Source organism: Talpa europaea (genome assembly GCF_964194135.1).
Source record: "Talpa europaea genome assembly, chromosome: 2".
In the NCBI taxonomy this organism is placed as follows: domain Eukaryota; kingdom Metazoa; phylum Chordata; class Mammalia; order Eulipotyphla; family Talpidae; genus Talpa; species Talpa europaea.
The window spans coordinates 111339028-111355298 of NC_140068.1; the positions used below are offsets into that span (position 1 = coordinate 111339028).

The window sequence follows — 16271 nt, forward strand, 5'->3', positions numbered from 1 at the left end:
GGAGCAGATGTGAAAGGATGTGACCATGAGCAGCCTGTTCACACCAGCCTGACTAGATGTGGGGAGTGAGCTTTGAGAAGACCCTAGACAAATAACCTGACTGAGAAGAAACCTAAGTTCCATTTCCAAGGGTGCCACTTGCTACATTACCTTGGGCAAGTCTGTGCATCTCCTTAGATGTTGGTTTTCTACCTTATAAAATGAGATGATTGGAGAAAATTCCTAAGTGTTTTCTAGGCTCAGAAATTTTTGTCTATGAAATATTCTTTACAAAGGATTTCTGCTTCTTGAGCTCTCTCACTCACTTCTTACCCTATCCAAAAACCTGTAAAATAAAGTCACTATTTGAGAAAAATTCAAAGGCAATAATCAAATGCTGACTCCCTTCTCCTATACAGCACAACAGTTGCATCCACCCTCACACCATGGGGCCTCTGTTTACTCACTTTAGCTTGTGGGCACTCAATTGTGATCTCAGAAATAGTTAAGGTGCTGTCTACTCTTGGGCATTTGGATGGGGAAGAGGCAGTGCCAGCATGCCTTCAGAGAATTTACTCAACCACTATGATATCCTAATTTTCCAAATTAACCACTGCTCTCTCCCATGCTCTCAGGATATTGCTCCTAATAGTAAAAATCTAAAAAAAATTACAAAAATTACAAAAATTATTGAGTGTTCCAATTCTTTTCAAAGTGAAAAATCTGTGAAAACAATGATTTTCTGTGACCATCCAAGAATGTCCACCCTGTAGAACCTAAATTTATAGACGTTGCTGCACAGAGTAACAGGATCTGAGAGCTCAAGCTAATATTAAAACCAAACCAAACCAAACAATAAACGACATAAATCATGTTCTTAAATTGAACTCTTTTTAGCCAATTAATAACATTGGGGAAAGTAATTATTATTTCAATGTATTTTGTGGGTTAGACAAACTTCTTTTAACACAGAGAATAGTATGGAGGGGGCTGAGTGCATATTGGAATAGGTTAGAAAGCTTGGCCCCTGCAGTCTTTTCAAATATTTTTCCAGATTCCTACCACCCCCTATGTTTAGAAACCAAGAAACCATTGGATGTTGCACGGCAGAAAATGTCTGCCTGCATCCTACTGTCCAATAGGATGTGGGGATTCTGAAACATCACCAGTGGCCAGGCAGAAAATGTCAGATCAGGTTGAGGGTGACAGGAAATGTGCAAGCTCTGCAGCAGAGGTGGAATTGAGAAAAGGGAAAGGAAATGCTGTAAAGACCCAGTCTTGAGTAAACTGCTCTCACCTTCAAATTTTATTTGCACCCATTACCTTGTTTGGCACATTAGTTCTGGAAATGGAAGGAGGGGAGACCTATAAATTGCCTTAAAATTACACTCAAAATCACCACTTCATACATATTTGGTTGCAATGTACATTGGTGCATTCACTATAGACAATGATATGGAGTTTTGTTAACAAATCGATAATAGAACCATTATATGATCCAGAAATTCTAGCTCTGGGTATTTATCTGATGGCCTTTTAAAACAAAATTTACATACATTTTACATCAGTTGTGTACAATGGATGATTTCTCCTCTCAGGTGTAGTCCCCGTGAAATTCCAACCACCAGTTCACCAGGGTACCATCACCATAGTCCCTGGGCTCTTCCCAGTCCTGTTTGGATCCTCCTCCCTCCACCTCCCCTGCAGATGTCTCTGATTTATAGCTGCCTGTTGATTATAGATTATAATTTTTTATTATAATTTACTCCCACCATTCCCTTATTTGTTTCCTCTACATTCCTCCTATAAGTGAAACCATCTTATATTTTTCTTTTTCTTTCTGGCTATTTCACTGAGCATAATCCCTTCTAGTTCCAACCATGTTACCGTGAATGGCATGTCTGTAGCCTCTACGGTGCCAGTTCGATCTCTGCTGGCCATGGAGCAACCTTTTTTTGATTGCTGAATAATATTCCATTGTGTATGTATACTACATCCTCTTGATCCAGTCCTATATTTTTGGGCAGTTGAGTAGTTTCCATGGCTTACCTATTGTAAGAAGTGCTGCAATACATATAGGGGTGCAGGTGTCCCTTTTTTTTAAAAAAAGATTTATTTATTTATTTGTTTGTTTATACAAGCACTGGGTACAGTCAGAAGTGCAGGAGGGTGAGAGAATTCACCAGAGCCAGAGCGGGGAGCAGAGCAGGCAGAAGGACCGAAGTACACTGCTGAGGGGAGCAGCGGGTGGCAGGAGAGGTCTGCGCGCCATGCGGGACCCTCCTCCTGTGGCTGGGGAGCAGCCTGGGATCGAACTGGCGCCGCAGAGGCTGCGGGCAGCTTCACAACCCAGCACTCAACCACTGCGCCACCAGGGAGGCCCCAGGTGTCCTTTTGAATTAATGTTTTTGTGTCCTTTGGGTAGATTCCTAGAAGTGAATCCAGCAATTGGATTATACAGAAATCCAGCAATTGGATTATACAGAAGCTCCATTTTTAGTAGATTGAGGAACCTCCACACAGATTTCCATAGTGGTTGGACCAGTTTGCACTCCCACCAACAATATAGGAGAGTTCCTTTTATCCATGTCCTCACCAACATTTGTTGTTGCTAATTTTTTTGAGATATGTCATTCTCACTGGTGTGAGGTGGTATCTCATTGTAGTTTTGATTTGCATTTCCCTGATTACAAGTGATGTTGAACATTTTTTCATATGCCTGTTGGCCATTTGCATTTCTTCTTTGGAGAAGTGTCTTTTTAGCTTTTTTTGTCCATTTCTTGACTGGCTTGTTTACTTTGTTTATGTTGAGTTTCTTTAGCTCTTTGTAGATCTTCATGATCAGCCCCTTATCAGTCGTATTGCATGTAAAAATTTTCTCTCAATCATCGGGGTGTCTCTTTGTTTTGGTTAATGTCTCATTGGCTATACAGAAGCTCTTTAATTTGATGTTGTCCCAGTTGTTCACCTTTTCCTTCACTATCATTGCTTTAGGTGATGTGTCTTTAAAAATATTACAAAGAGGGCCTCCCCGGTGGCCCAGCGGTTGAGCGCTGGGTTGCGAAGCTGCCCGAGGCCTCTGCGGCGCTGGTTCGATCCCCGGCTGCTCCCCGGCCACCGGAGGAGGGTCCCGCATGGCGTGCAGACCTCTCCTGCCGCCAGCTGCTCCCCTCAGCAGTGTACTTCGGTCCTTCTGCCTGCTCTGCTCCCCGCTCTGGCTCTGGTGAATTCTCTTACCCTCCCGCGCTTCTGACTGTACCCAGTGCATGTATAAACAAAACAAACAAACAAATAAATAAATAAAAAAACATGCCTCTATTAAAAAAAAAAAGTTAAAAAAAAATATTACAGAGATGGGCCTCCCTGGTGGTGCAGGTGGTTGAGTGGAGCGCTGTGAAGCTGTCTGCTCTCTATAGCCTCTACGGTGCCAGTTCGATCTCTGCTGGCCATGGAGCAACCCACATGGCGCAGACCTCTCCTGTCTCGCTAACTGCTCCCCTCTGCAGTGTATTTCAGTAAGTCTGCCTGTTCTGCTGCCCGCTCTGTCTCTGGTGAATCCTCTCACTCTCCCACATGTCTAGCCTGTTCCCCAGTTCTTGTATAAATAAATAAATCTTAAAAAAAAAAAGGGGCTACTGAGGCCAAAAGTTGGGCTTCACTGAGCTAGCTGTTAAAAAAAAAATTACAGAGATGTATGTCATGTAGTGTTTTACCTATATTTTCTTCTATATATTTTATGGCTTCAGGTCTTATGTATAGTTCTTTAATTCATTTTGAGTTGGTTTTTGTGCATGGTGTGAGGCGAAAGTCTAACTTCATTTTTTTTGCATGTAGCAGTCCAGTTTTCCCAGCACCATTTATTGAACAAACTGCCCTTGTTCCATTGTATATTCTTTGCTCCTTTGTCAATGATTAGCTATCCATATATGTGTGGCTTCTTTTCTGGGTTTTCTGTTCGATTCCATTGGTCTGTGTGTCTGTTTTTGTTCCAGTACCATACTATTTTAATTATTATGGCTTTGTAGCACAGTTTGAAATCTGGGGGTCTAAGACCTCCATTTCCCTTCTTTTTATTCAGTAATGCCTTTTCAATTTGAGTTTTTTTGTGGCTCCATAAAAATTTCATCAGTATTTGTTTAATATCAGGCCTCCTTGGTGTTGCAAGGGGGTAAGCCAAAGCACTATGAAGGTATCTGCAGCCCCTGAAGCACAAGTTCGATCCTGGGCTGGCCAGGGAGTTACCCACATAGCACGGCAGACCTCTCTTGTCTTGCCTGCTGCTCCCCTCAGCAGTGTATTCAGTCAATTCACCTGTTCTGTTCCTCAAACTGTCTGTAGTGAATCCTCTCATCCCCTGTACTTCTGGCCTATACCCCAGTTCTTGTATGCATAAATAAATAAATCTTAAAAAAATATTTGTTCTATTCTTTGCAGAATGTAATTGCAATTTTTATTGGAATAGTGTTGAATCTGTACATTGTTTTTGAGAGGATGGCCAGTATAATAATATTAATTCTTCCAATCTATGAGCAGGGGATGTCTTTCCATTTCTTTGTGTCTTCTTCTATTTCTTTTAATAATAGTTTTCTTTGTATAGGTCCTTTACCCCTTTTTTAATGCTTATTCCCAATTATTTGATTCTTTTTGTTTTGATTATAAAAGGAATGGTTTTCTTCATTTCTTCTTCTTCAGATTGATTGTTTGCATATAGGAAGGCTTCTGATTTTTGTGTGTTGATTTTGTATCCTCCTACTTTACTAAACTGATTATTTTGATTAGGTTTTCTGTGGAGTTTTTGGGGTTGCATATGTATATTATATCATCTGCAAGTAGTGATAGTTACTCCTTTTTTCCCTATTTGGATTCCTTTCATTCCTTTTCTTATCTTATTGCTCTGGCTATGACTTTCAGTATAATATTGAAAAGCAGTGGTTAGAGTGGACATCCTTGTCTTGTTCCAGACTTAAGGGAAAGGCTTTCAGCTTTTCACCATTGAGAATGACATTGGCTATGGATTTGTCATACATGGCCTTTATTATGTTAAAGCATGTTGTTTTGTCCCAAGAATTTCAAGATCCTTTCTCGTTAATGGATGTTGAACTTTGTTGAGTGCTTTCTCAGCATGTGCTGTTGATGTGTTGGATTACATTAATTGATTTTCAGATGTTGAACAATCCTTGTAACCCTGGTATAAATCCCAATTGGTCTTGATGAATTATCTATTTAGTGCATAGTTGGATTCTGTTGCCTAGGATTTTATGGAGGATTTTTGTGTCAGTGTTCATTAGAGATATTGGCCTGTAGTTTTCTTTTTTGTGTGTTGTCCTTGTTCAGTTTTGGTATTAGTGTAATGATGGCTTTGTGAAATATATTTGGTAGTATCCCTTTGATGGCCTTTTTTGCAGGAATTATTTTGGGGATATCAGTGTGAGGCTGGAGGTGAGGGTGTGAAAGAATACACCAGAGACAGAATAGAGAACAGAATGGGGGGATTTATACTGAAAAGGTAGTTTTAAGGTGTATAGAGAGTGTTGTATTTTATGACATCTTTGTCTAGGCTTTTTCAGTCACTAGGTTTCTAGCATATTCATCCATATTGTTGATTGTGGGTATAATTCACACATTTTCACTGCTGGTGATACTTTACTATCACTTATCTATTTTCCTATTACTGCAAGCTACCATAGGACCTGGCTATTCCACTCCTAGAAATCTACCCAAAGAGCACAACAACATTGATTCAAAAGGATACCTGCACCTCTATGTTTATTTCAAAACTATTTATAATAGGTAAACTATGGAAACATCCCAAATGACTAAAAATAGATGACTGGATCATAAAGATGTATATATACCCAACAGAATACTATTCAGCAATCAAAAAGATAAGCTCATGCCATTAACAATAACATGGATGGAGTTAGAAGGGATTATGCTCAATGAAATAAGACAGAAAGGTAAAGGAAAATATCAGATGGTTTCACATATAGGAGGAATAAAGTGGAACCAAATAAAGGATCAGGGAAAGAAAATAATAACAATATCAGTTACCCTTATGTTACCTTTTCTAGCAGAGCTGAATAGTTCTTGGCCATTACTTCATTTTTTTCTTCACATTTATCTACTTTGACCTGGGACCTTTGTGCATTATGATCTTCAATTTTACTAATTCTATCCTCCATTTGGTCTAATTTGCTTCTATAGCTTTCTGTATTTTTTTGTGTCTCCCAATTGATATTTTGAACCCACATTTCCTGTTCATTCCTATATGAGAATCTGCAAGATTCTCATGGGGGAGGTCCCTTTTCCATCATGGAAATTTTCATGTGCTTGAGGGAAATGTTCATGTGCTTGAGGGAAAATCCTGTATCTTCTATAGATGCAAGTTCCGGGGCGGGGAAATGGTCCTACAGATTTCTCCTAAACCTTGTAAGAGAAAGCATGGTATAGTGAATACCTTCCCCTCCGCAAGGGATACTGTAACCCCTCTCAAATATCCATATGCTGGTAAGATGACATGTGACATGATGCTTAACTATGGCTTTCTCTCATTCTGGAAGAGACCATGGAAGGCCTATGGTGTCTCCAACAAGAGTCTCAAATTGGCAAGAAAATCACTGGCTTTACCTTACAGGAAACCCTCATCTAGAAAAAGGAGCATGTACTTGAGAGGAAATCAGTCCAACCTAATGCTCACCATCCTGGTGCCTAATGCCCACCACAGTTCTTTAGACAGTAAATGTAGCAGGAGGACCTATGAATGTGGATTTTCCTGGGTGGGGTTAACTTGAGAAACTCTTCTGTGGGAGGCAGTTCTTGAGCAAGTTTTAAAGAAGGGAAAGAACTAATCTAGTAGTGAAGAAGGTGGACACGTGTCAGGTTGTGAGAAAATCATGCATGAGACCAGTAGTGAGAAATGAGAGAGCTACAGTGGGACAGAGAAGTAAATGATGGGAGTGAAATGGAACAGGACTAGAGCTCCCCAAAATGAAAGAGACAACTGTAGTAAGGAAAGCAGAGAAGGAAGCACAATCATCTAGAACTTGGGCAGGTTGGGGTCCAGCCAGAAACAAGCTCCTGCCCACCTTCACTCAGATAGCTGCCCCCAGCCTGAGACTTCCCAGAACCCTGAACATGCAGAACAGAGACATGTCCACAATCACCTGCCTTTCAGAAAAACTGTTCCCTCTGAAATCCTATCTGCTCCTAAAGAATCTCCACAAGAGACATAAAATCCCTAGGTCTCCAGGGAAAGCAGCTCACTTCATAATCATGTCACTGTTCTCTATAAGTGACAGTCTATTTGGCTCAACAATTATTGCATAAGATGATAGATGAATTCCTGGGTGAAACATAGAAACACAGAAATTAATGACACATGAATTTGTTGAATGGGAAAGAAAACGCTGGTTTTTTAATTAATCAGCCAAGTAAATATTAAATTGCAGGATGTCTTTGAATGCTATTTTTAATGTGCCTTAAAATTTATTTTATGTTCTCAGGAATATATTATACACTGATTAATTAATTATGATAGAATAATCATAACATAATCACAATCATAATTAATTATGATAGAATAAAATCATTGTTGATTCAGCTGCATCTTCTTCCCTGCTCCACACCAAATCTACTTTTCCTATAAGTTTGTTTCTTGTTAATTTTGGGAGATTATCATAGGGTGTGACTGGCCAGTAAGAACTGAAAGGAAATAAGATTTACTATTTCCTACATCATTCCTCTCTGAGGGTGGTCACCCCCCAATACAGTAAGGGGTCAGGAAGAGAAAATCGCCGCTTCTGATGCCGTACTCTGCCATGGTCTTCCCATCTTCCAGTCTTTTCCCATTGCAAGTCACAATCTGTTCCTCAGGGGGCACAGCAGTGTTGCTCTCAATCATCTCTCTCACCTCAGTCACTGAGTTGGATCTTCGCACCTGGAGGAGGTGTCTTTGCCCGTGTTCACCCGGCTCCACCAGAATCAAGGGCATCTCCTCATCACTGGGCTTCACTACCTTCAGAGTGAGGTGGATGGTTGTCTCCTTGTCAATGCCATAAGAGGACAGCGTTCTCCGAGGTTCTAGGGTTGTTGAGCCGAGCAGAAGGACCTGTTCCCTCACAGGAACCTTGGTCTTAGATCGGACATGTTCACTGATCTTCTTCACTCTGTCATTAGAGTTGGCAGTGAAGGTCATTAATTTCCATTTCTCAGAGAGGACATTCACCTGGACATCAAAGGACAAGAGACAGCTGCTGAGAATGGTCGCCACCTTCCCCACCCATTAATTCCTCCCCCTCCTCAGTTGCTCCCTCTCTTCACTGCCTGTCTGATCCTCCAGCTCCTTTACAAGGAGTCATTTCCCTCCCTTCTCTGGAACTTCTCTTTTGTATTTCCATATTATTACACAAATAAGGAAATCAGTCTTATTCCTTTAAACCATACCTCTTAACTACAATCGTATCAATATAAAGGTCATATCCATTAAGAAAAAAAAAAAAAAAAGCAGGGCCTCCCCGGTGGTGCAGTGGTTGAGCGCTGGGCTGCAAAGCTGCCCGCAGCCTCTGCAGCACTGGTTTGCTCCCTGTCTGATCCTCCCATATGGCACGCAGAGGGTCCCACATGGGGTGCAGACCTCTCCTGCCGCCCGCTGCTCCCCTCAGCAGTGTACTTTGGTCCTTCTGCCTGCTTTGCTCCTCGCTCTGGCTCTGGTGAATTCTCTCACCCTCCCGCGCTTCTGACTCTACCCAGCGCTTGCATAAATTAATAAATCTTAAAAAAAAAGCAAACCATACCTTTTATCCATCCCAAAACGTCATTCAAAATGTCCCACATTTTTTTTTAAACCAAATCCCTTAGAGATGGTGTGTTAAATGTCAAAAGAAATGCAACTACACAGCATCCAAGATACACTGCAGACTTGCAAAACAACTCCCCAAAAGAATTTCTGAGTCTTGGCAACCTATTGAGACACTCACAGGGCTCCTTTCCATGACTGCCTTAGCACACAAGTCTCTGTATTGTTTGTTTGTTTTTTTTTAATCTCCCATTGTTTCTCCCATCATTTTATAATAGTAACCCACATATGATGTAACAGTATGATGTAATAGTAACCCACATATGATGCGACAGTGTGTTTAGTATCTCTTGTCCTTCTGTATTTCCCATGTTCTTTTATCTAGCTATTATAGACTATTAACTCCTTTAATTAGACCAGAGTTCTACTCACAGAAGATAGGGACTATATCCGACTCCTACTTCAATAACCTAGAATTGGGAGGCTCACCCTTTTTGGTCACCTGAGGGATTTTTGGAGGCGGTATCCTTCATGCTCCATTCAAAAAAAATTAATTTCCTAATCAATAATTCTAGTTTCACCTGTACCCCTATATTTATTGCAGCACCATTTATAATAGGTAAAACCTGAAACCACCCAAATGCCCAAAAATAGATGACTCGGTCAAGAAGATGTGGTATAGGGCCTTCCTGGTGGTGCAAGGGGTTAAGATGCAACCTATGAAGCTGTCCGCAGCCTCTGCAGCACGGTTTGATCCCCGACCAGCCAGGGAGCTACCCCATAGTGCAGCAGACCTCTCCTGATTTGCCTGCTGCTCCCCTCAGCAGAGTATTTCAGTCAATCTGCCTGTTCCATTCCCCACTCTGTCTCTGGTGAGTCCTCTCACACCCTGTACCTCTGGCCTGTACCCCAGCTCTTGTATGCATAAATAAATAAATCTTTAAAAAAAAAGATGTGGTATATATACACAATGGAATATTATTCCGCAATCAAAAAGGATAAACTCATGCCATTCGCAGCAACATGGATGGAGCTAAAAGGAATTATGCTCAGTGTAATAAGCCAGAAGGAAAAGAAAAATATGGGATGGTTTCACTTATAGCAGGAATATAGAAGAACCAAATAAGACATCAGTGTAAAAAATAATAAGAGTACAAAACGCAACAAAGCAAAAACAGACAATTATGAATCAGAGATATCGTGCAGGAGAGGAGGAGGAGAAGGATCAGAGGGAGGGAGGGAAGAGCACAAAGGACTGAGGTCACGGTGCACAGATGCATTGGTGAAGGAAACTCTATGGGGTCTACACCTGAGGGGGTGGGGGGAAGCAAATATTGTTTAGAAATGAACAATGATGTAAAAATTTAAAAAATAGTTTATTAAAAAATTACAGATAAAAAATAATTCTAGTTTCAATTCACCCATTCCCCCACCCCCTTTTATGGGTTTGGGTAACCCCAGGTATTTATTAATTTCAAGATGGTGAAATGATGTCAAAACAGTCCTGACTTGGAAGGAAATTAATACTTCACTGGAATTTAAACCAACACCAGAGAAGAAAAATTCTTAAGTCACCTCATTTGCTTTGTCATTGGGGTAGCACATCCCATATTTTAGAGTAAATGGGGGTGCCTTGCTTAAATCAAAATGGCATTGAATGTATAATTGTGTGAAGGGTTATGGATAAAACTGTAATCCTGTCACATGGTGCCAGTACCTTCTACTGTAATATTAGAAAGCTTGTTATTTATCTATTTATTTATTTATTTAATTAAAGGATCCCCATCTCAGGTTTAACCTTTTTTTTTAAAAAACATTTATTTATTTTTACAAGAACCAGGGAACAGGCCAGATGTGTGGGAGGGTGAGAGGATTCACCAGAGACAGAGTGGGGAACAGAACAGGAAGACTGACAAAATACAGTGCTGAGGGGAGCAGCAGGCTCGACAGGAGAGGTCTGCTTGCCATTGGGTAGCTCCCCAGCTGGCCGGGTTCAAACCCGCGCTGTAGAGGCTGAGGACAGCACACAGCATTGCACTCAACAGCCTGTGCCACCTGGGAGGCCCACAAAGCTTGTTATTTAAATATTGATCAAATGGCACACTTCAAAATGTAGTTATAATTCAGTTTTTGTGCTCCTATGGGAAATCTTCCTAATCTAGATGCCACAGACAGTCTTCCTTGGACTGTCAGACATCTGTATTAAGCATTGCCTTCAAAACAGATTGTCTTCATAGTGCCTATAGTCTTACATAAGGTAACATTAGCAACTTAGTATAAATGATTTTTGTGAATGTCTCTTTTGTGGGGAGAAGGAAGCTTAAGAGTCCTGAACTCCTTAATAGGATAAGGTCAAAGGGGCCCATGATAATATTTTCATCATTTCTAATTTTGCCAGCTCTCTTGAGCACAAATCTCACCCCGCTTCCCATCATTTATCCCTAAATGTGGACAGTCCATGGTCTGAAATGAAAGAGAACTCAGGTGACCAAGTTCCCTCGACAGAACCTTCCCTTATATTCTGTAGATATGAGTGCCCATCTCACGCCATTCGAGGTATCTTCCCAGCCTCCCTGCCTCTCTGAGCATTGGCCTGCATCCATTCTTTCCATGTCTCCCCAACTCCTGGAGGTGCTTTCCCTTTCAAATCCCATTATCAAACCCCCAACTTACACAGAGGCAGGGGGCAGTGGTAGCCATCTCTTCGACCCAGGCAGCATGAACAGCAGACAGAGGCAAGGGCCTTGCACCAGCTTATATGCAGGTGCTCAGCTGGAAATCCCCTACTGGGAGGGTCATCCCTGTACATTGCTCTTTGTGATTGCGTGTTCTCATGAATTTTCTTTCACTTTTGCTTAACGGAGTCAATAGACAAAGAGACTTTATGGTTAAACATTTTTCCCGCAACAATCCTTCTGCCCTCCTTTTTCAAAGACATGATGATCCTTCGTTGTTGAGAATTTCCCCCTGTTTAACACCCCACTCCCTCCCCCTCACCAATCCAGTCCTGATTTATGACTGTCCAGCGAGCAGCTCTGGGCCTTCATTGGCTTGAGAACTTTTAATACTTGCTGGGTCTTTCCTGCTGCTTGTGAAGGGCCTTCCTGAGAGCAAGGGAGCCCAGGAGCAGATGTGAAAGGATGTGACCATGAGCAGCCTGTTCACACCAGCCTGACTAGATGTGGGGAGTGAGCTTTGAGAAGACCCTGGATAAATAACCTGACTGAAAGGAAAACTTTGTTCCATTCCCAATGGTGCCACTTGCTACATTACCTTGGGCAGGTCTGTGCATCTCCTTAGATGTTGGTTTTCTGCCTTATAAAATGAGATGATTGGAGAAAATTCCTGAATGTTTTCTAGGCTCAGAAATTTTTGTCTATGAAATATTCTTTACAAAGAATTCCTGGGTGTTAAGCTCTCTAACCCATTTCTTACCCTATCCAAAAACCTGTCAACCAAAGCCACTATTTGAGAACAATTCAAAGCCAACAATCAAATGCTGACTCCCTTCTCCTATACAGTACAACAGTTGTATCCAGCTTCACACCATGGTGCCTCTGTTTGCCCACTTTACTCCTGGGCACTCACTACTGTGATCTCAGAAATAGCTAAGGTGCTGTCTACTCTTGGCATTTGGATGGGGAAGAGGGAGTGTCAACATGCCTTCAGGGAATTGACTCAACCACTCTGATCTCCTAATTTTCCAAATTAATCCCTGCCCTCTCCCAAGCTCTCAAAACATTGCTCCTGAGAGTAAAAAAAAAATTTAAAAATTGAAAAAAAATTACAAGAATGATAGCATGCTCCAGTTTTTTTTTCAAAGTGAAAAATCTATGAAAACAGCCATTTATTGTGGCCATCCAAGAATGTCCACTCTGTAGAACCTAAATTCATAGAAGTCTCTGCACAGAGTAATGGGATCTGAGAGCTCAAGGTAATATTTAAACTAAACCAAACCAAACCAAACAATAAACTTGACATAAATCATTTTCTTACTTTAAATTCTTTTTAGCTAGTTGATAAAATTGGAAAAAGTAATTATTAATTCAATGTATTTTGTGGGTTAGTCACACTTTTTTAAACACATAGAATAATATGGAGGGGAAGAGGGCATGTAGGAATAGGTTAGAAAACTTGGCCCCTGCTGTCTTTTCAAATATCTTTCCAGCTTTCTATTACCCGCTATGTTTAGAAACCAAGAAACCTTTGGTTGCTGCACAGCAGCAAAGGGCTGCCTACACCCATGCCCAATAGGATGTGGGGATTCTGAAATATCACCAGTGGCCAGGTAGAAAATGTCAGATCAGGTTGAGGGTAGTAGGAAAAGTGAAAGGCCTGCAGTGGCAAAGTTGGAAATGGGCCTGGAAAAAAAGAAAGGAAATCCTGTAAATTGCAGACTCCAGTAAATTGCTCTCACTTTCAAATTTTATTTGCACCTGTTATTACCTTCTCAGGCACAACACTTCTGGAAAGCGAAGGAGGGTAGATATTTAGAGTGGTTTAAAATCACTCTCAAAATCACCTCTTCATACAGTTATGGTCAGAATGTACATTGGTGCTGTCACTATGGACAGCAGTACGGAGTTGTCTCAAAAAATTGATAATAGAACCTTCATATGATCCAGAAATTCTAGCTCTGGGTATTTATTTGATGGCCTTTTTTTTTTTTTTTTTTTGCAGGAATTGTGGGGAGAAGATCAGGGTGAGGCCGGAGGCGAGGGTGTGAAAGAACTCACCAGAGACAGTGGAGAACAGAAAGGGGGGATTTATTGAAACCTTGTTAAGAGAAGCAGTGGATGAGACAGGAGAAATCCGCGTGCAAAGGAGGATTTGGGGATCCCTTTTATAACCTGCTTTTTCTGTCTTTTCATGACTGGGCAGTTGGCTTAGGCTGGTTAGTGCTGGGATGCCTGGTCTTGGATCCTGACCTTTGAGGCAAAATGTGTCCTGGCTCTGCTTCCACAGTCAGTCTTTTGGCCTGGTTCCCATAGTCACCTTATCAATTCCCTTTTGTGTATTTGTAGGGTAAATGGTTTGGTAAATGGTTTTCAGGCTTTTCTGCCCTCCCACCATTAGGATTGCCCTGCCAGATGGGGCACCTGCAGTTGTTACTTGTTGTAAAATGTCTTGTTTACTTCTGTGGGCCATGGGAGGAGTATTGAGATAGTCAACCTAGAGAAGCAGAAGCAGGAGAGAGAAGGAGAGAACAAAAGCCAGAAAAGAGAGAGAGATGCCCAGAGTGAAGACTTGTTGGGGGCTTGGAGGCCCGACAGCCTCCTGGCTAACCACCCCCCCCCCCCCCCGCCTGCTGTGTACCTGTTTGCCACACTACATGTGAAGCTCAATAAAAAGCCTGAGAAAGCCACCAAGGGCTCCAGACTCTCCTTTACCCGTCTGCCAGATCATAGATAGCCTGCTCAGTGGCCATCCTGCCCCTACAAATGTGCATCCTTGTCTCCCAAATGTTACAGGTGGGCCAGGGGTGGAGACTTAGATTGTAATCTTATTAAATGATATCCTGGCAGGAATGGTGCCTTTTTTGCAGGAAGGCTGCAAATTGGGGGAAGGAATAATGAGAGATGAAGGAAAGCAGAGGATGCAAGGACCCTTGGAATGAGTGAAAGTCATAGTATCCCCCCTTTGACAGGCCCTGCCTGAGCCACCCTGTGCGTCCCACCAGGCAGAGGTGAGTAAAGAGCCTGTGAGTGCAGGAAGCAGAGCTTGATAGGGATTTACAACAAAGTTTGAAGGCTAAATCTGGAATCCTTCCAGGAAAACTATTAATAAATCATTGTAGGATTCCCCTGCTCTGTAACATACCCAGAGAGGATCTGGTTTCTGAGAAACAGCGTCCTTTCAAGGAATGTAAACAGACAAATCTGGACTTTCATCTTTCCCTTTCCCTTCCTCCCTTCCAATGTGAAATCCCCTCCCAGTCCAAGGCTGGGGTGGGGCTGTTGCAGATACCTTGGTGCCTGTTGTTGGCCACATGTAGGATTTCTTCTTGACCTGCCCTCTTCCTTCCTTCCTATCACAGTGTCAATCTGACTACCGCCTTCCTGTCACATTTTTTTCAGAGACAGAAAGATCACTTTTCTTTTGACCTGCTAACAAACGCATGAAACTAGCAATAGTGAGAGATCCTGCTATGGAGATCTTGTCAGGTCATAGAACACAAATTTACCAGCCTCCTAGCCTGGTCCTAGGTAGTGGGATAGCCTTGGGATAGATTCTGCTACTACCCATGCAGCTTATTTAACCACCTTGATGTTTAGAACTTTTGTAAGAGGAACAGCCAGACTGAGAGGCCTCAATGCCACAGCACTTCTGACAGCTGTGCAGGGCCAGGTGTGAGGCTTGCTTAGCCGGACAGCACCAGGATGTATGATAGTTCTACATGGGGGCTGCACTGAAGTTGCTGCCACCTGGTCTACTGCATGCACATGTGCAGGCAGGTGGTTTCAGCTGTGTTCTTTCTCAGGAGCAGCACATCAGTCCCACTGTGTGACCACCTGGGAATGCATGGTGTGCTCAGGGTGTCCTACAATACCCTGCATTGAAGCAACCATGGGCTGGTGGGAGGTAACTGTGAATAATATCACCAAATAGCAGTTGAGCCACCATTGCTGGCCTGGAGCCAGGTGCCACAAATCTGGGCACACTGCACTGGCTGGCCAAGTGCTCTGGAGGCTGGTGGCCCCTGTGACCTCACACAGCATCAAGTTGGCCAGTAGCAGATCAGTGCAGAGAACAGACTGTCATCTTTCTGGCCATCTTGGCCTGGCCCTGAGACCTCAGAAAGGCTATGACTAGCAATCTGGAGGAAGTGGATGGTGCTCAAAGATAGGAGACGGAGTTTCCAGATTCCAAAATCCCTGCTTGAAAGGCTGTTGGAAAATGGGAGCAGAGTGACCATGAAGATTTTAAAAATCAGATGAGTGGGCAGTTCTCTTTCTCTTTCTCTTAGACTTATCTAGTCTCCATGTTTGGCTTCTGATTGCCCAGACAGCTGCTTCTGTTGGCTCACCCTCCAGTTTCTGGCCTTGGTCTCTGATCTGCATGTCTCTTCCTCCCCCACACATGTGGCTGGCTCTAGACCCTCCTCAGCAGGCAGGCTGCCATCCTCTATGTGCTACTGGGCTCACACTTGCCCTTCAAGCCTCTGCTCATAGGACTGCCAAGTGCCAAGGCCGTCTTCTGCTTAGATTCTGGTCTCTGCACCGTGGATGCTGCCTAGAGTAGGAAAGGCTGCATAGTGCTGTTGGGATGGCTTCTAAATTCTCTTTCTCTCTCTTACTTTCTCTCCCTTTTTTCCTTCTCCCATTTTCACACTCCATACATAAATGCTGCTATTGTTTCTACCTTGTGTCTGCTTTTGAGTTGTGCCCTGCAGTCTAAACATGCAGGAAAACCTACCAGCCATATCACTCCCCTCCCCAACTCACTGCCTCCAGTCTTTGCTCAGTTTCACTTTCTTCTGACAGCTGGGGACTTTATG

At 42.5% G+C, this 16271-nt stretch overlaps 1 protein-coding gene across 1 annotated transcript; it reads right to left on the reverse strand.

Moving 5' to 3' along the window:
- Positions 1 to 7732: 7732 nt before the first annotated feature.
- On the reverse strand, positions 7733 to 11473 carry LOC311167892 (ubiquitin D-like; the record flags this gene model as incomplete). Its single annotated transcript, XM_084229048.1, has 2 exons — positions 7733 to 8203; positions 11447 to 11473. 2 exons carry the CDS (start codon positions 11471 to 11473, stop codon positions 7733 to 7735), a joined length of 498 nt encoding a protein of 165 aa, XP_084085174.1.
- Between the last annotated feature and the right edge of the window lie 4798 nt (positions 11474 to 16271).